This window comes from Pristis pectinata, chromosome 10 (genome assembly GCF_009764475.1).
Source record: "Pristis pectinata isolate sPriPec2 chromosome 10, sPriPec2.1.pri, whole genome shotgun sequence".
NCBI lineage: Eukaryota > Metazoa > Chordata > Chondrichthyes > Rhinopristiformes > Pristidae > Pristis > Pristis pectinata.
This window is the reverse complement of record NC_067414.1, coordinates 49,604,995-49,625,774: the sequence shown is the minus strand read 5'-3', so window position 1 is coordinate 49,625,774 and position 20,780 is coordinate 49,604,995. Positions and strand designations below refer to the sequence as shown.

The window sequence follows — 20,780 nt, the reverse complement described above, 5'->3', positions numbered from 1 at the left end:
ACGTGCCACAGGAAGAATGGCATGTGCTGCTCATTGTATAAATCACTGAGCTCTGATGTTTGGCAATCATTATAGAAGGATACTTGTGAAAAGGTAGCTGAGGATTTGTCCACAATTCTTCACGCTTTCTCCCCCCTGTGGTGGCCCCCCCCCCCAACTATCGAAATTGTACTGGAGAGGGAGAACATTGTATTGCCTCTCCCAGTAAGGAGAGAATGATAAATAATGTAATCAAAGACTAATTAAATTATCAATTTCAGGTAAACTCTTAAGAAAATCCTTTGCTTGGGATATTCGAGGTTAGAGAGTATGCGTCTGATTAACTCATTAGTTATTAATTGAATGCATAATGTGAATGCAGATGTGTAATACATACAGATCCTCAATGTATTGAATGGTGTCTTACAAATATTTAAGGCACATGGTATACGTGGAATTGAGCTGCTACAAAAGGAAGTAGATTGACAAATAGGAAGGCTAAGTAACTAGGTGCTGTCTGGATTAAATGGTAGCTCCACTTTTGTTCTTAATTGACATGGATTTGGCAGAGGGAGCATGTTATTAATATTTGATTATGACATAAGCAAATGGTTTAACAAACTATGCAGTAGAGGACAAGCCTCTGCAGGAGGATATTGTCAGATTAGCAGGATGTAAAGTTGAAAGTCAAGTTTATTGTCATATGTACAAGTATGCACAGGTGCAATAAAAAACTTAATTGCAGCATCACAGGCACATTGCATCGTGTAAGGAAGGTGATAGATAGGACAAGCATGAGTGATGTATTTGGACAGGATAAACAAATAATGTGTGTATACACCCAATGAAAAGACATTGATGGGTGCATAGGATCAGAAAAATACTAATTATTTCCCTCACAGAAAATTGCTTGGCAGCAAAAACTTTCCCAATTGAATTACTGAATTAAGGCTTTGTGTGTGAAGAGTTTAATACCATATTGAACCTTCAATAAGTGATAACATTTACTATTTTATAGTACCTATGTGCCAGGTTAAGGCTTGAATAAAGCCAGCTATTTTGAGAACTCCTATTCTCAAGTACTCAAATCCACACATGCTTAAATTATTTATTATTGTTAGTCAACGACAAAAATGGCTGACTTGTTTTGGGATAAAGTTCTCGATTAAGTGCAGAAGGGTTTGAGGCAGGTCAGTGCTATCATTTCTAAGTAGTTTTAAACAGGCGCCTCCTTGGAAATATCAAAGTTTCTAAAACTAATGAGATACTCAATGGCAAACTAATAAATAAAAGGTCCTTCTGCAAGCATTATAGGTGATCTCTGATAGTATCAGTAAACTGTCAATGAAGTTAGAATCCAAGTTACTCCTTGGAAATTTGATACAGACTTCTATCCTGCAGTCTAATTTCCAAAGAGAACGTCAACCACGCAAAAGAGAACCACGTTATTGTTAATATTGTGTGATGGCAGGAAGGTTATTCGACAAATAAGTTTGATGGATGCTGGAAGAAATCGGATTTCAAAAATTTGTCCCTTGGATGAAAATCCAAGCTTTAATACACTGATTTCGTGTAAGGAAATCTTTAAAAAAAAATGCTCATGGTAACCCCAGTTCACCGGGTCAACAATTCTGGGAAGGGCGACCAGCTATTGTAAGACATTAATTTAATTTTGATTTCAGAAAATATGATCCAATTCAGAGATTAAAATATGTGGAGTCTTCGAACAACTTTTATTAATAAAGGTTTTTGTCTATAATTTTCTCGCGATTTGATCCAATAAAGATCATGGCCTTTTCACGGTATCCAGATTTATTGACAGATTTAAATACAAGCACAATTGCATCAATAAATGAAAGACATTCATAATACAATATGACAGTGCAGACACAGGGGGTTCCACCTTGTTCCGAGCCTGTGAAGCACGAAGATGGATGCAAATTGCCGAGTAATCGTTGCCGAAAGATTCTCAATGCAGATTAAACAAGTTGCTAACAGATCTATTGTAGCAATCACCGCCATCGCCACCTGAAAAAGGTCGCCCTTCTTTGATACAGCTTGCAAAGAATACTTTTACACGTGGCAAAGTAAACTGTTATTATTCTGTAATTGCAAGGGTCTGTTTTGTTCTAACTTGAAATTTCCCGCAGCACAGAAGTGGTATGCATGGAGCTGCCTGAGAATTGCAAGTAGATGTCAGTAACACCATGAACCCAGCCAGTGGCGCTGCTGAAAACCGACAGCACTCTCACAGTAGAAAGCAGCAACGAGCCTCTTCTCCGGCTAGATTCCGGGACATTAACTCGAGGCCCTCCATCAAGACTTCGCTGGCTGGCAAAGCCAATGCGTTGAAACAGGGTTACCACCCCGGCCGGATTCCCAGCCAGGCAGCTGCAAACGCTAAGGAAAAGCCGAGCAGACCAGCGGCAACTGTCCGCCCCCTTGGTGCTGAAAGGGAGGTCGCGGCGGCCCGTGACGGTGGCGGAGAAGAGGGAGAACAAAACTCTGAGCCAAACCCTGCAAAAAGCGGCCGTGCACCGGGCATCGCCGAGCTACCGGTGGTAGCGCTGCAGCGGCAGCAGCCGGCGGGTGGGGGCGGGGAGCCGGGTGTAGACGGCGAGCGGCCGGGACGCGCCGACGCGGGAGCGGCGCCGCCCAGCGTGGGCAAGGCGCTGCCTGCTGGTGCCGCCATGCACACCAAAGGTGCAGCCGAGCTGGAGGAGAGGGCGGCGGGAGACTCCAACATGGAGGCGATGACGGAGCAAGAAGAAAGCCTGCAGAATGAGATCGAGAAACTGCGCTCGGAAAACCTGGGCCTGAAGGTAGGCTCTGCTTTTGTCCCGGTGTGTTGCAGAGATTGCCCAGGGCGGGGTGGGGGTGATGTGGGGTGAAGGGGGTGGTGGTGGGGGTGATGTGGGGTGAAGTGGGGGGCATTAATGTGCATTCATGCAACAACATGATGATAAGAAGAAGACCTGAATATCTGGGGCAACGGGCGTCAGTTCTCCTGGGCCCCAGGCTGCAATGGTCGCCAAGGAAGGTGATGTTGACAATTTGCAAACCCAGTCAACATGGCCATTGTGTTCGGGAAACGCCTGTCGCAGATTGCAAGGGGGGCTTTTTTAAAGGCTATTTACCCTTTTTAATCTCTTCGTTTGATTTTTTTTTAAAAAAATTATTGAACGCGAATATTTTTAAATGAAAGCTTTGCTTTGTCAGAACGAGATCGAGGAGATGCGAACAGAAATGGACGAAATGAGGGACAGTTTTTATGAGGAGGATGCCTGCCAGCTGCAGGACCTCCGGCGAGAGCTGGAGCGAGCCAACAAGAACTGCCGGATCCTGCAATACCGCCTGCGCAAGACCGAGAGGAAAAGGATGAGGTTCGCCCAGACCGGCGAGATGGACAACGAGCTCCTGAGAAGTCTGGAACAAGACCTTAAGGTCAACTCACTTTCATTCTGTCACATGCCACCAGGTCGCTAAAGTTATTAAGTATAAATACAGTTTGGCACCTTTGGAGTAACTGACTTCCAACCAATTTGCACCCAGTTTAAACCAGTTACTCATCTTCATTTTCTCCGACAGTAAAAATATCCACTTTACTGTTGTCATCCATTACAGGTTGCCAAAGACGTGTCTGTCCGACTGCACCACGAATTGGAAAACGTTGAGGAAAAACGCACCAAAACAGAGGAAGAAAATGAAGCCTTGCGTCAGCAGTTAATAGAGGCTGAAATTACCAAGCAAGCATTACAGAATGAATTGGACAAAATAAAAGAGGCAAGTAATTGTGATCACCATTCACGTGTAAAAGGTTCATGAAAGTAAGAAACCAGATGCTTTTTATATACTTATAAATTGGTGGTGGAGGATGGACATAACACACCTCTTACTTTAACTTGATTTTTTTAGATGGGGATAGAACTCAGGAATTTTTTTTAAAAAAGTATCCTGTGTAAAACAAAATTTTAGCAGTTTCCAAACATGTGATGGTAGTTTAACATAGGGATACTTATTCTTCAGATTACATATGTGTTAAATGTTCACTCAAGAAAATTGCCTACAAGCTCCCAAGGCTCGTTTGTCACATCTAGTCCTTGTTTTTAAATAACAAATGATTTTGCAAGTGCATTCCATGAGGTCCAGGGGATCCAACTTAAGAGTTTTGTTATGAACTGTATTTTTTGTATTACCTCAGAATTATCTTTTGTATTATCTTTGTATTGTTTGTAGTTGTATTTTCTCAAGAAATTAGTCTTGTGCCCAAGAGAAGGTGACAATGAACCCATAGATCGGTCTGTTTCAAATTTTGTGCTGGTGCCAAATTAGCAGTAGGTCTAATCTGCATATAAATGGATGCCAACCTAATCAGTGAAATGTACACAGTAGCAGTAGTGTTGACTGTCTAAAAGGCAGTTGTTTTTGAGGAGCCAGGTAGGAACTGCAAGTACAAATATAAAATGTTAATGGTTTCTGTTAAGGTGCTCTAAATCTAGAAGAGCCATTACATACTAAAGCAGGAACCTATACTAGCCCAGGACCTAAATTAAGCAAAAGTTGTCATTTAAAAATTGCAAAATTTGGGAAAAAAAAAGGAATATTAATGTTTGTGATTTTTTAGCATGAAGAAAAAACTTCATGAGCATTTGTTTTAAAAACTGTTGACAATTTATATTGCCACATCATGCATTTTGTGCATACCTCATTTGATTTGAATCCTTCAGTGTTAATTTTTTGCTTCCATTTGATTTGATTTCTATTTAAAACAAACCCAAATATAAGATTTTAAAAAAAAACTTAGTTGTTTGCTGGAAGCACTCCAGCTTAAGGTAGTATAGGATTTTCTGGAAAAAAAAATGAACAATAACGGTCACATCAATAAATTGACAAACTGAGCAAAATGCCTAATGTCTGCTGAAGGGTGTAAGTACTGGATGACATCATGCTCTGATATACCATAATTACCCAAAAGAAAGTACTGGCATTTTGACAATAGTCTGGTTCTTAGGTAACATTAATATTCATATTAATTGATTGAAATGATTTAAGTTCAATACCAACAGAAATTAAATAGTTGCTCCCCTGTGGAGCAAGATGTCTGAAAATGGTAATGTTATTAATGTCGACAATTTCTAGATGAACATTTATATATAGACGGCAGGGATGGTATAGAAAGAGGCCAAGTCCATCTCATGGTACAGGGAAGACCTATTGGCCAGTTGACTGAAAATTCACTATTCCAAGGTGGTTCTGAAAATCAAAAAAAAATGTGCAGATGCTCAAAATCTAAGAGACTTTGACCTGAAAGGTTAGCTCTGTTTCTCTTCCCACAGATGTGACCCTGACCTGCTGAGTATTTCTAGCATTTCTGTTTTTCTGCCACGTGCCAGCCTTGACGTTTTAGACTGATTCATTTCTGAAGCATGAAGTGATTTTAACTTTTATTGCTGGGCCAAAATGTGGAAAAATAAAATCGCTACTTTTGTTAGACACCAATGTTTGAAAGTTAATCACAAAGAAAACTGACTATAGTATAAAATATTCCCTACCTTTTATTATATAATGGTTAAAATTAAAATTACACTAATTTGATTTTTTTTGTCAATAAAATGTTGCTAGAAAGTCTGTTCAAGTATCACATCTCTTTAACAGGAAGTACAACTCATTGTAAAGCCTGGTATTCAGTTTGTTTTTATTAACCATTATCTCAATCTATGCTGGGGTTTTTGTCTGTACACTTGCAGATCTCTCTGTTCTTGTTTCCCTTTTAGAATTGTGCCCTGTAATTTATATTGTCTCTTCTCATTTTTTTGTCCAACTAAAAAGTAAGACTGCATTTGTCATCATAAATGTCATCTGTAATCTATCTGCTAACTTGGATATCTCCAAAGAATTTATTACTATTCTCTTCACTCTGCATTATACCTAAGTTTTGTGTCATCCATGGATTTGGAAATTGGCCCTAGTTCACCCTTGATATATATTAAGAGAAGTATAGGTCCTTGTACGGTTCCCTCCAGTGTGAAAAAGACTTCACTACTATTCTTTCGTTCCTGTTGTTCAGCCAATTTTCTACCCATGTTGTTACAGATCCTTTTATTCTGTAGGTTTCAATTGTGTTAATTGACTACTGTAGATAAACCCTAGGTAGGTGCATGCTGGGGAATTGATGGGCACATGAGAGCAGATAGCTTACAGGGAAATAAGTAGGGGAATGGGGCTGTTGGGAATGCTCTGAGAACTGGCATTTACATGACAGGCTAAAAGGCCTCCTGTGTTGAAGAAAATATGAGAAATACCAAGCCTTATGTGGCATTTTGACAGACACCTTTTGGAAGTCATGTATCTTTGTCTGATTTTTATCTGATTTTCCTCATTAATCTTCTCTCTTCCATCATCAGAAAGCTCCATTAAGTTAGTTAGACACAATGTGCTTTTAAGAAATTCATGATCACTTTTCAACTCAATCCACGCATGTCCAAGTCAATGCTAATTCTGTCCCTGGTTATTGTTTCTGGAATGGACTCCACTGCAAAGGTTAAACTAGTTGATGGTTTGCAGTTATTGGGTATCACCACACCCTTTTTGAAGAAGTGTCACACTTGCAGTTTTCCAGTCTTCAGGCAGCACCCTGAATCTCTAGATGTTTGGAAGGTTATGGCCAGAGCATCTGTCATGCTCTTTTATTCTTGCTGTATTTAATTTCTACCTTTTTGATGTTTAGGGAAATTAAAGAAATTTGAGCTCCCTATCTTTCACTGTCATGGTGTATTCCTAGACTTTAGCTGAAACATTTTCCATTTTAAAGGCCTCCTGATTCTTTCAACACTTTCATAGGCAGAAGCATTTACAAAAGGGAGATTTGTGAGGTTGACATCAAATGGATTTTTTTGTCATAATGGTTCTCTTACCACCTGTCGTAAGCTCAGTCTGGCAGCTATATCCTTCAGGTCTCAGCCAGTTCAATCAGTGGATTTGCACCGCTGATACATTCTTTGACATTTTTCTTTGATGTTTTACATATTGGATACATTTTGTGCTCATGGTTCCTTTAGTGTTTCCATTGAAAATTTAGTAGTGATACATCAGCTGAGGGAGGATGGATGGTAGTAATCATCAATAGGTTTCTTTAGCTTTGCTTTACCTGATGCCAGGAAATTTCATGAGATTCTCATTGCGTACAATTATGCCATTGGGGTTGTACTGTCACTTGAGCAAGACATATGAAGGAAGCCAAGGCAAAAGGCTGGATTTTGGCTTTAAAGGAATGACTTTGAATGTGACAGTTTCTATGAGGTAAGTATCCTAACTTTATCTCTAGAGTCAGTTAGAGGAATTTGCAGGAATGACAAGTGTAACTTTACCTTTTTAATGTCTAACTCCACTGCCTGAATTGATGCTGGCAACCATTCTATTCTTTCTCATGTACCTTTCTTATAGTTGTTTATTATAACAGTGTAGCTTGCTAGGCTAATTCTGAGATCACTTAAGAGTCAATCTCATTATAGTGGGATTGGGAGACATCTAAACTGGCTGACAAGGAGGATATTCCTTAAATGTGTTCTTAGTTCTCTCTCAGTACGCGGGTCTCATTATTTGTCTTGCTTTCTTTCATGTCTGGTCATTGTTTAATCACTGTTTCCACCCTGCTTTTTCATATTTCTGGTTATATTCCTTTCAAAACCTGCTATCCTCCTTATCACCCTTTTCTCTTGACATCGTCATTTCTTTAACTTGCTGACTTCATTTCATGTCCAAGCTTGCTTTTGCTCTGTACCCTTTTGAGACTTATTATTCTTTGATTCCCTTGCCACATTTTCCAATGTTTGTATCTCTTGATTTTGCTTCTATTCTTCCACGTCACAGGATTAGACAAATTTCAGAACAAGAGGATACAGTTTTGATCATTATCATATCTCTGTCAAAACCAACCCCACATTTTAACTCCATTTTAAGTCCTTTTTAGATTCTTTTTCTTCTGATGTATTCCCACAAATGTTTATTCTATTGGAATATATCAGCAACAACAATTTGTGTTTATATTTTGTCTTCAATGTACAAAATTAAGTTCAAGGTAGCTTCAGTAGACAGAAATGGATGCCAAAGGAGAAGGATGATCAAAAATTTGGTCAAAGAGTTTTCAAGAGTGTTAAGGAGATGAAGATAAAAGGAGGAAATTTGACTATTAAGATTTAATGTCCAATGACTTGAATGTTAATGATTAAGGGATGGGGAATGTATAAGAGAACAGAGCCACAGAAACAAATCATTCTGAGGTGAGGAGATATTGCACTGAAGGAGAGAACCTGAGTAGGGTAGTCTGAGGCCATGATGGGATCTGAATACAGAGATGAAAGAACTGGGAACCAGTGCAGAATAACAGGGACAGGTATAATTAATGAAGGGGCGAGCGTGGGAAAAGATAATTGGATGAAAAAGGGGTTTTGAAGGGTGAAGGATGGAAAGTAACAAAAAGTTTTCAGAGAAATTGAAGCAACCATTGTTATCAAGGTAGATTGATGGAGAAGTTATGAGTTTGAAGTTCAGTTCACTGTCCAAATACATCCCAAAACATGTTTTAATCTGAAATGACTAATTATGGGACAGCAATTAATTGGAAATTTATGGGTAAAAGTGGGAAATGAAGATGGTGGTTTCAGTTTTCTGATTAACTTGAACTTTCTTTTCCATATCAGATGAGCAGCGAGGCAGTAAATGAATTGAGAGATGTATTGGAGATAGTTGGGTGTAATTGGTGTATATTTGAATACTTTATCAACATCTTTATTTGATATCACTAAGCCATAGTGGGTGAATACTGAGAGGGGAATGAGAACAGAAGCTATTACAAAACATGACTAGGTTGTAGTTGGATAGGTAAGAAGAGTGATGCCAGGGAAGGCATTAGTAGAGAGGAATCAAGTGGATGATTTTGTTGACCATGTTAAAGCCTACAGAGAGGTCAAGGAGTTGCACCATGACCTCAAGCCTTGAGCACATAGGATGCTGTTGGTAACACCAGAGTAGTTTCAATGTGGCAGAAGTGAAAACCTGATTGGAGAGATTCTGAATAGTTTTAAGATATGCACTTGCTTTTTGTCTAAAAATAGGTGATGTCAAGGATACACAGTGTATATAGCACTGGTGCCCAAATGCATATCTGTAAATGGGTGGGCAGCTCGTTTGCTTGATTCAGGCATGTATATTGTTGTAATGGGTATTACACGGTATTCTTAAAGAGATAGTGGGGGATCCTCTAAATAGAGCTTAAGAAATTTTAATTTTCATCACTTCTTTGGATCGACAAAGAAGTTGACTGTTAGAGACAAGTTGGTGATAAAATTGGTAATAGAATGGTAGTTTGCAAGAATAGATGGGTTAAAGCTATTTAATTTCGGGAAATGTTGAGAATTCAATTCCTCAGTTCCTCTCAAAATGAGTTCCTGCCATTTAGAAGTCTTGCAGTGAGTATGCAAAGTCATGAAGATGCCCTTTCATTTTCCCCAAATGATATGAAATATATTACTTAGGCTCCATAAACATTTCATAATTTAATTACTTCATGTTGTAAGTATGTTTTAATTGCAGCATTTTGACCTTGATACAGATTTAAAATCTATAATTCCTTGGTACAGATGCAATTTTGAACTCTTTTGCATCATCTTCTGATTGCATTGAGTAAGTTTCTAATTTTTGAAGTCTTGTGGCATACAGAATAAATATTGCTGCTTTGATTGTAAATACATCCACCTTTACTGGTTAAATAAAATTTTGTTCAGATTTTTAAATCCTTGTCCCTTGCAGTCAAGTTGGGAAATATAACTTGATTACCAAATTGTATTCTGTGATACATCAGTTGTTCAGGATTTGATTGAAGTATTTGAATAAAACAGTTTGAACACACTTTTGTACCAGTATTAGATGTGCTACAAAAAATACTCAATGATGATCTATTTCAAACTTAAATGTGTTATTAATCTTATTAGAATCCCATTTCTCTGCTGACTCTTGCTAATTTAAATATAAAAAATACTTGATGTCTAACTTTTTGAAATGTAAGCAGATGATAAAAAGGAACAGTTATTTTGCATTACCTGTCCGTATTATCTTGCCTTTCACAGATATGATTATTTTTGCTAATGCAATACTCCTTTTTATTAGCATCTTTGTGGCAGTAGCCATTAGGAAGTTCTGCACTGCTCTGAAGCATCCTTACAGGAAACATTCTTTACTGAAGGAGTAAGCAAAACTATCTGCATGTTGAATTCAGGTTTGAGGATAACTTTGTTGTAGTTAAATGCTTAAGCTCTTGAGGCAAATATAATTTTAACTACTTTTAGTTTCAAGTCCATCTTTGATCAAGGCTTGCACAAGCCAAATACTATGCTTAATAATGTTAGAATAAAAACTATTTAGCAGTTCTGAACCATTTTAGGTCTGAAGTCCAGTAAAAGAAACCTCCCAGCCTTTGATGCCTCTCTAGTTGAAGATATTGATAGTGGTAAGTTGGCAAAATGTCTCTTTCAGTCTCCTTCACTATTGTGCTTCATCTTCTCCTTTTCTGCTTTTAACACTCTGGCTTCTTGCTATCATTCAAGATTTAGTTTTAGAGTTCCTACTTTCACTCTTCATTCATTTCTTAGTCTCAATTCAGTTTATATATTTACTTTCACAGGCTTTTATTTCTCTAACTCTGTCTTTATGAATCTCCTCTATTTCATTTCCCTACCTTTTTTGTTTTTGTTGCTTCTGCTGCAGTTTTCATCTCCCTCTGCTTTATTGGAGTTGCCAGCTGGTGAGTGCAGGGGAACAGCATGTACAGATAATTAACAGCCTTTGAAATGCTTAATGGAGAGTATTGCAGCAGAGTTGGGGATTGGGTTGCTGAGATAAAAATTGAGATGTCAGCTATTGCTTAAAAAGTAAAATCTTGGTGCTGATCTTTGCATTGCTGTTGTGGATTTTGTATTTATCTACCAATGCTAGCACAGAGAATGATTATCAAGCTACAAAAACCACAGAATTCAAGGAACTCAGAACTGTGGGGGCAAAACGTAAAACAAAATATAATCAGCATCCTGGGACAGTAATACAGATTCACATCAAATGTGCTGATGTGTGAAAGTGAACCAATTTGTACAGTTTTATCCTAAAACTCAAATTCATTGTCTGTAACTAATTTGCATGTTTGCACTCTAAGCCCATTTCACTGAAGCTAAATTCAGTACGTTAATACATTTATAAATGAGCATTGATGAATGTATTAAAACTATTACATGTAGGAAATTATCAGGGTGCAGGTGGTAGAAATAACTACACATTATTTTATTTTTTAAAGAAAATTGGCGCTGTATTGTGCTGCCAGTAGAAGGATATGATACCAGTGCTGTGTGGATGCAGATTATATAGCCCGCACTGGCTCACTGCCATAATTCCGCATTTCTCAGCTTTGCAGTTTTTGCCACTTAAAAGGACAAGAATGCCATTTAACTATCATTCTTCTTCATTATGAGCTGAAGAGAGGAATTTTATATAAAATCATTTTGGGAATACCATTTGCTACTACCATCGACTTAGTGATGGGTGATAAGTGTAGCTTAATCAGTGTATCTTGCTGGGAGAAATGAAGAATGCTGTAATCTAAATCATCATCCTCAAGTCAATGAAGCTAAAACCTATTACAGTATTTCTGTACCAGAAGAACTTCTAATTTAGTTTTGAAAGGTTGTGTAGACCCAGTACACATAATAAACCACGTGAAACCATATTTATTTGAGGTAATTAATTTAAATAATCTTGAGTGTTTTTGTTCCTTTTTTTTTAACTTCTCACTCTCTAGCTCTCTCATTTTCACCCTCTTCTAGCCACTTCAACCAATGTAATATAACTCCTAATGATTTAAAAAAAACTCATTTACAGTTCTTAAGTTCCTTCAAAATCCATTTAGCTGCAATTCTTATCTCTTTAATCTGGGCCTTTCTTGCCCCATCCTGCCCCTCCATCTTGAAGATTAATATCAGCCATCTAAGCAGGTGTTCGAAGCACATTAATTGCTTTTTACAAATCACTCTTGCCACAGTTTTTATCATGAAACTGTTGGAAATATGATCAAATGTGAACATACTACCTCGCTTTATACTGAGTTTATGCTGCTGCCTTGACTTTGTATTTTGGATTTCTGGTAAGGCAACCTAACATTGTGTCTGATCTGCTAATCACTGTTTTGGCTGTGGAACTACATTTTAAAGACCAATTGATTATACGGTCCACATTTTCTCCTGTCTTATACCAAAACCACAACTATTTATTTGATGATTTAAAAGTTTACTTATTAACATCAATTACTGTACCACAACCTGTACAACTAATTAATCTTGATTTCTTTGAGTTTTATTGAACTTCTCATGTTTATATCATCAGCATAATTTGAAATTGTTTAGATTTTATATGGGGATTGTGCAAACTAGTGATCTAGGATCAATTCTTTGAAATATTGCACAGCACAGCATTGAAAATGTGGAAATAATCGTATGCTGCATTTCAAGTTAAGGGAGTGGGTGATTTCAGTAATTTATTATTTTCCATATTAAATGTAATAAAGACAGAATTAATAAATCAATTCTTTTTATGATAATCACTGAGCACTGATTTATGTTGATTTAGGAATAGTAGGACTGCACATTCAAAAAAAAATATTAAACTGAAGTTGATTTTGTTGGAAATGAGGTCTTTCATTTTGACTTCCTTTTGTCAGGATCTGTTATCTTCCTTCAAGTACCCTCCTTGTAGTATTTGCCAAATGAAGTCTTTTCCTCTCTGTCCCAATTACATACCTCAGACCAAACCTTAGAAAAGCACCTTGTGCCAATGTGCCAATTTTTCATATTCTCCATCAGCTATCATTTGGTCTGTAAGAATAACAATGCTAATTAGCATCAGATATGGTATAGTTTCTTGCTGTTGACCTGTGTGCACAAGGAACCTGCCTGAACTCATTCTGAATTGAACTTTTACAATGAGCAGATATTGAAGTCTTTCATTTCACAGCTTATGATGGAGATTGAATCTCTGTGCTGGAATTATAAAGTTCAAGTCTAATCTGCTGCTTCACACAGCTCCCTGAATGGCATTATTAATAGAAAATGGCTATGTTAGTAGCTGTGAGATAATATTTTATGTTGAAAAATGGGAATTGTGTTGGTGTTCCATCAGAGACTAATAGCCAAGAAAACTAGAAACTGCAGAGGCTTCCATCCTTTATCTTGGAGTTTTCCATCTATTGTTATATCACCCAGGGAGGAAAATGCCAAAATAGGACAGAACTCTTCGACATTAGTTTCAGCGCTAAACTGCCACGTAATTTGCAGTGACTTTGAGACACAGTTTGAGGCTAAATGTATTAACTTGGATGTGAGAACTGCTGGCAAGGCCAACATTTATTACCAATCCCTCTTTGAAGATGATAATGAGCTGCCTCAAACAGCTGCTGATGAAGGTAACAGATCTGCGTAACTGAGTAGCTTGCTTGTCCACATTAGAGAACAGTAAAGAGTTCCTTCCCCAAAAGACCTCCGTGGAGCAGAATGGGATTTTATAATAAGATGCTAATCAGAGTCACCCTATGGACGCCCAGATTTATTCATTAACAATTTACTATCCTCACTGCTGTGTGTCTCCTTATGATTGGCGGTGGCATGATATTCACATTGTTTAAGTCACATTGTGTATTAGATTTGTTTTCACCCAGTAATAGCTGGGCTTGCAGCTCCCCTGTGATCTCTCACTTGTTGGTTGAAGCATGTATTATTTTGAGGATGATTAGGATTAAGATGCCTGAGCTTTGACTTGTAGCACTAACACGTCAAGGGCAATTAATAATGTGTTAAAGGAAATTCATCATCGCAAAATACTGTGAGTGCTGTAAGTGTGAAATATAAACAAGAGTATATTGAAAATATTCTTCTGCTCAGGAACATCAAACTTCAAGTAAATTGCGGTTTTACCTGAAATGATGAACTGACCTGTTTGAATATTTCCCCCAGTTTATTATTATTCATGAAATCTAACTACAACTAGTATCAAGTTATAATAGCAGAACTGCTTTATATTGAAACCCACAGATTAAATAACGTTTTGACATGTTTGCTGGTGTTGTTGATTTTTTTTTTGTCCTTGCTTCTCATCTGGGCTGTTAAGAGAGCAGTTGAAGCTTTCAGAGGGTCTTCAATTTCTCTCATGAGTACAAAAGTACGCAGTGATAGGATGTTGTTTCCCCTCTCCAACTTTGCAATTCATGGGGGCTTAATTCCTGGCAAGGCATTTCATGCTGTTCACTAAGCAGAAAATCATTGAGTGGCGCACTGTTCCTTAAAGGAGTCGTCAGTGACAGCTGCAAAGAGTTCTGTATCTGCTTCCACAGAAGCTGTCTGAACTGCTGCCTGTCTCTACCGTTTTCTGATTTTATTGCAGGTTTCCAGCATCAGTAATTTTTTGATATTCTTAGAACTCACCAGTGATGTGCTCTCAACTCTTTAACCATCTAAATTCGTAACCCCTTAATTTCCCTTGCCTTCACATAAATTCCAGATTTTTAAGCTAATTCAAACCTTTAAATCCAATGTTTTCTTGCACTGTACTTCTCTGTGGCTTAACAAATCATCCTCTCTTCTATTTAGCCAGCTGTGATTCTGTTGGTAGCACTCTTGCTGTGGAGTCAGAAGGTAGCACTATTACTGTGGAGTGATTTAATTACCACTGTAGGCGCTTGAGCAGAGAATGCAGGATGCCAATTCAGTCTGGAAGTGAGGCATTAATCTAAGGTCCTGAAAGAAGTAGACCATTCAGCTCCTTGAGCCTGCTCGCCATTTAATAAGATTCTGGCTGAACTTTTACCTCAGCACAGCTTTCTTGAATTCTCCCTATATTCCTTGATCCCTCTAATATTTTAAAATCTATCGATCTCAATCTCAAACATTATCACAAAAACAGATTGTCTGCTCATTTCATTGATGTTTGGAGACCTTGCTCTTCAGAAGTTGGCTGGCAATTTCCTACTGTAACTACACTTAAATTACTTAATATCGAAGTACTTTGGGATGAATTGGAATTTTGAAAATTTTCAATATAAATGTGTTTTTTGTATTCTAGGGATTTATAGTGTAAGCAGCTGGCAAATATTTAGTTTCTCTTGTACAAAAAGATCTATAAAACATGAATAACTACATTTTTGTAGTGGTATAGTCCTTGGGGAGAACTGCCATTAGTTGTGTCTCTTGAGTATTTCTTGGAGTAATTGGGTAAAAATTTGCCCTTGATCATTAGTGCTATATCTACAATATTATTATGATTAATTCTATTGAGGTCATCAGTACTGAATTTTATGATCCAGCGGCTGCTACTATTATACATATTTAAAGCTGGCAGTGGAGATCTTATTGCCTTTCATTTATTTGTATGTTTTGTAGTTCTCTTTTATGTTGTTATTTCAATTTTTGGAAAATTCTCAGCTATTTGTTTCCTTGTCAGTGGCAATGAAAATAAAATTCATATGGTCAACTTGATCCTTTTCAGAAGCCAGTGTGAACATCTCTCAAAGTAGAAGATCACAAAGAGAAATAGTGTCACTGAATAGCTGATTGGAAGATCTTAATATTTACTACATAGTTACTTGTGCTATTATATATACTTTAGTATTGTGTGTGTATATCCTACATTTCTTTCCACATCATACTTGCTGTTTGATATAAGTGGCATTCACTTATTGTTAACTGAGGATGTGACTACTCCTTAATGGGAATAAATACATTTTAGTAAATACACTCCATAATCCTTCTTGCCTTTGTTATTTTTCTGGCAGATTATTCTACATGGTCTGGTAACAAAAGAATATTGTGGCACTAATTTGAATGTTTATTTGAAAATGGCAAAATTGACTAAAGCATTTTTAAAAAAAAATACTGTTAAATGTTTTTTCTATGTATATACTGTATGTGTGTGGGATTGATAAAGTGAATAAAGCATTTCAGGAGAAAGAACTGTTAAAAGTATCGGGACATGGGGGCCGTGCAAGGAAGTTGGAAGATCAGTTTATTTTTAGATATTTTATGCTATCATCATATTTGGAGTTTTCTTTGCAAGTATTATCTATCAATGATTCAGTATTAATTGGGTCCATGTTTATTGACAACTGTTACATAGAACTCCAGTGATCCGCTATCTGACCATGGTTCAGTATCTGACTTACCAAGTGATGTTTGCTGCACTCGCTGTCCATTTTCTGAGACCCAGGTTCCTGCGTATGCTCTCTAAACTTGCAAGGTTTACTGAAGTGTTGCTGTGTAACATTTTTTTTAAAAAGTGAATTAAAAATGTATTAAAGTGCAGGGAGTCGCCAGATTACATAAGGATTCCAATCCTGAGAACCATCTGTAAACTGGTTTTTCCCCAGTGCCCCATATCCAATGGCTAGTTTCAATAGGCTTAAAGTATCACTGGATGTTACTTTATTTGATAAATTATCTTACAAGTGTCAGTAGAAGAAATTACCTTATCAGTTTCCAAAGCAAACCTCTTAAGTAACCACCCGCTGTGAACTGGTAGCAGCATTCCTAAAGACGATGGTGTCAGTTTGATTATAGCAGGGAGCTTTTATTTTGTTTGAAGACTGTGTCTTCTGAATTAAGTAGCTGCTACCCCCGTTAAATAACTCCTGAAGATGTTTGCATTTCTGTAATTTTCATATCTTGAAAAACACTTTAAAAAATTTATGGGAGAATTTGCGTAAAGTTGGATTTCTGTAAATCAGGTCTTCCGTAACCCGGAGAGCCCCTGTATTCATAAAACATCATCCAATAGGTTGGAAAATCTGCTCATCCAGCACCACCAAAATCCCTAGCCTTGCTGATTAACAGAGTTTTCTATATTTTGGATTTGGATTAATGATTCTGTAGTTCTTTACTCTGGTCACCAGGTGGTAGGTTGGGACAGGGTTAGTAACTATTCATTGGGATTCTTTTCAATTTTCCTATTAACTAAAATTTCTAACTTTCAAATGTAAAGGTTCAACCACTTTTTAAGTTTGAAGAAGAAATATGATTGCCTCCAACCCCACCCCCCACCCCCCCCTTAACATTTTCATTAAAGCTTCTTATAAGAAGCTGCCACTCTGTCTCTTAGGACTGGGCTGGATATTTTTATCTCGAGTATTTAAAAGAGCTTTCAGTCCCATCTGTAAAGTTTGGGACTCTATAGTTTGTAGATTTTTCCAGCTTGTAAATAGTGTATAACTAAGAGTTGAAGTTTAGAAATATGTCCTATTAGCCTGTGACATTTTGAAGGATTTGTTGATTTTCACAAAAAAGTTTAAAAGAAACAAGATCAAATTATCAGCAATTTTGTTTTAAGCAATTGATGTATTTCTATAAATACATGACAATTGCATTTTTCTTATTCTGAAGCTGTAGACAAACTAAAAGAACAGACAAAAACAGGAACTGCTTTTTAAAACATTTGTGTTTTGTGCTAATGATTAGAAAAGGCCTTATTGATTAGAAAACATTCTGTGAAACACCATTTATTTATTGTGAATGTTCAGTTAAAGGAATCTCTTGACCCACTTTTGAGGCGTATCATGTTTTTTTGGTTATATAAAACACAGAAACCAATTATTACTTGAACATTATACACATCAGTATTATTCAACTTTATTAAACATTATATACTTCAGTAAGTTCTCAAATCACATATTGCTCGTGTGCACCAAGCTGTACAATAGGAGATTATGCATTCCTAATTCAAGAGTATTTCATGAGCCAAATAATTACACTTTAAATGCTTGAAGGCAAAAAACAATTGACAGTAGGCAGTGTTATTGCCCTGTAACAAATGGAGCATTGGCTTGATGGTTCTAATTTGGTTAATGGAAGTTTGAATCCATTTCCCTTCACCATTACTCACCTACAAGGATGTTAAAACTTGCTCCTTCTCTGATATTGCTAGATTTCAACAAATCCCAAGTCCCTGGAAAAAAAAATCTGAATCTATTGATCCCAGGATCTTTTATTTCAAACTTAACCACTCTATCACCACTGAATCTTAAATCAGCTCTTGGCGATCATTCCTGGTGCATTCTACTTGTGTAGTTGTCTCCTATCTTAAAGTCACAGGAAGCTTCCTGCCCAGTGCACTATTTCCATAGCCCTTGTTGCAGATCCTAACCTTCCACAGTGACAATATACTCCCTTTTTCAGTGTAGCAGGAGCCCTGTGCCACAACAACGGGAGTCCACTTCAAAGTGATTCTACATTCTTGGATCTCTTTCCAAATCTGGAATTAATTACCTTAGTACTGAACATTACCTCAGAAGATCCAGAATATTACCTGTCGATCTCCCTTTCCATTGCTCTTAGTTTTCTGGAAATTTATGTTTTTTCTCTCATTTCCTTATTGCTTTTGTACTGATAACTTCCACTTCCCTTTTTTAAATTTTTGTCATGAGTATGTCACAGGCAAGGCCAGCATTTATTATCCAATCCCTAATTGCTGTGAACAAGGTGATGTTGAGCCACATCTTGAGCTGCTGTATCTTTGTGTTCAAGGTACTCCCACTATGCTTTCGGGTAGAGATTACAAAATTTTAATCCAGTAACAATGAGAAAATGATTACATATTTCTGAGGATCGTTCTTTTCTTGTAAGAGAACTTATTGTGATTATGTACCCATGTGTCAGTTGACCTTGTCTTTCTAAAGAGTAGAGGTAATGAGGTTGAGCGGTCCCTTAGCAACTTGCTGCATGTCATTTTGTAACTGACACATACTGCAGAACAGTGTGTCAGGGATGCAGAGAATGAATTATTTTAAGGTAATAGATTGCATGCGAAGTTGTCAGCAGAATTCCAGTCCCTGTCGTATTACTTTTTAAAAAGTAATTTGAAGATAAAGCATGGTCATATAGCAAAAGGTGAAACAACACTGCCTGCTGCCATTTGGCTAGAGATTGTGATGAATTTTGTGACTACTGGAGGAAACCTGATCATCTAGAAGTTCTCTTCCTGTTCCCCCTCAAATCATTCGTGGCTTGCCCCTCCTTACTCCCATCACAAATTTTACACCATGTGATTGCCCCTTCCATTTCCTACCGGCTATCTACTCTGTCCTTGAATGATGCATTCAACCCTATGTCCCCACATCTTCTTGGCCCCCTTGTGACTTAACCCTCTCCTGTTCCTTTGTCCACTCTCCCCTTACTGTCGCTCACTCTCCCAGGTGGTAGGACTTCTTGTTCAATTAATTTCCTTCCTTCCCTTCACCTGCTGCTGAGCCGTCATTGAGGTCTAGATGGTCTTAAAATTCAACTTCAGTGGGGCAAAAAAGTAAATGTTTGCTTTTTTTTATTTGCATCTTTCCATTTCTGTATATCTATCCACTTCTGTCGAGCAAAAACCATTATTTTTATTGTCAACAAAACATGGGTGGATAATCATTTGTCTTCATCTAATTTTTTTTTGAAATAGAATTAATAAAAACAGTTATTTCCTTTCACCTTATTTGAGTCTTTCTTTGTCTGTACACCTAGTCTTTCTATCTCACTCTGAGCTTAGTATACTTATAAAAGCAGGTTTGTAATTGGTAATCTGTCCTTTCTTAGACACGGGAACATTATGCTACAGTCATGTGGTAGTGTGAAACAAACCATATTAATTCGGCCGTTGGTTAGACATCACTTCATATTTTAATTTTTGGTAACATTCTCCCTTTTTGGTTGGTACCTGCCAGTCATTCTGCATCCACTCTGAACCAGTGTCATTTAAATAAGGCTCAGCAATTAAAACCTGCTGAGTCTGAAACTGAGGACAACATACCTGGCTAAATTCAGCTCTTGGTTAAAGTTAGGCAGTAGGTTACTAAGAAAATATAGAAATCCTTTAATGTGATTTTTGGAAGCTTATCAGTTAGAATCATAGTTTGTGTGATCATTGACAGATGCGAAGTAGCTGTTGTATGCCACATAATGTAACATTGTTAACACTGAAAATGTGCATCACAGCACCAATTGGACACATAACAGATATTGAAAATACTTGCAACAAGCTTTCAATGAAATGACTTTTGCATTTACTGAATGTGATATATAATAAATGTATATATAAGATATTTTAAGTTTTATTAAGTGTAACTGAAACATATGTTTGATCAAATCACAAACTTACAGAGGTGAAACTCATTGTGGAGCTTGAAAGCAGAACTTGTAAGATTCAATGCTAACATAATTTAATTTTCAAGTTAGGTTGAAAACAATTTAATGGATTTGAATGAATGTTTATAATACTGATGGCAGAGAAGCTGCAATGGATTTTACGTAGATGTCTGATTATGTCAAGCAATAATGAACACGTTTGCATGCATAAGTGGTTAAATTAATAAATTACCATCAGGATATCTGATCTCATTTCCCTTGCAGTCTTCATTAAAGCGACGCGGAAGTAAAGATCTGCAAAAATCTGAAAAGAAGTCCCAACAAACTCAAGAGGTAATGTGATTATTTTAAATATTAAGTAACTTTGCAATCAACAGTAATATATTTACATGAACAATTATAATAGAGAATATTTTCTATGTTAAACCAGATAATTTTTACAAATCGTTGTGTAGAGAGATTAATTTATATGAATAAGGTGTAGCTTGGCAATATTAATAATTGGTTTTTTTTATGGAGCTGTTTAGTTTAAGTATCTTTCAAAACCTGAAACAGAAACTGTCACTATGCTCCACTGTCAAGAGTTCCTGCAGAGCCCAGTCT

The 20,780-nt window shown here is 37.1% G+C and overlaps 1 protein-coding gene across 1 annotated transcript in view; it reads left to right on the top strand.

Annotated features, from left to right (window-relative positions):
• LOC127575300 (protein SOGA3) overlaps positions 1–20,780 on the top strand; it is a 41,360-nt gene that overhangs the window by 2,609 nt on the left and 17,971 nt on the right. Inside the window, 4 exon segments of the mRNA XM_052025068.1 lie at positions 2,135–2,801; positions 3,199–3,423; positions 3,604–3,762; positions 20,442–20,510. Coding sequence (XP_051881028.1) covers positions 2,187–2,801; positions 3,199–3,423; positions 3,604–3,762; positions 20,442–20,510 — 1,068 coding nt within the window. The 5' untranslated portion in view covers positions 2,135–2,186.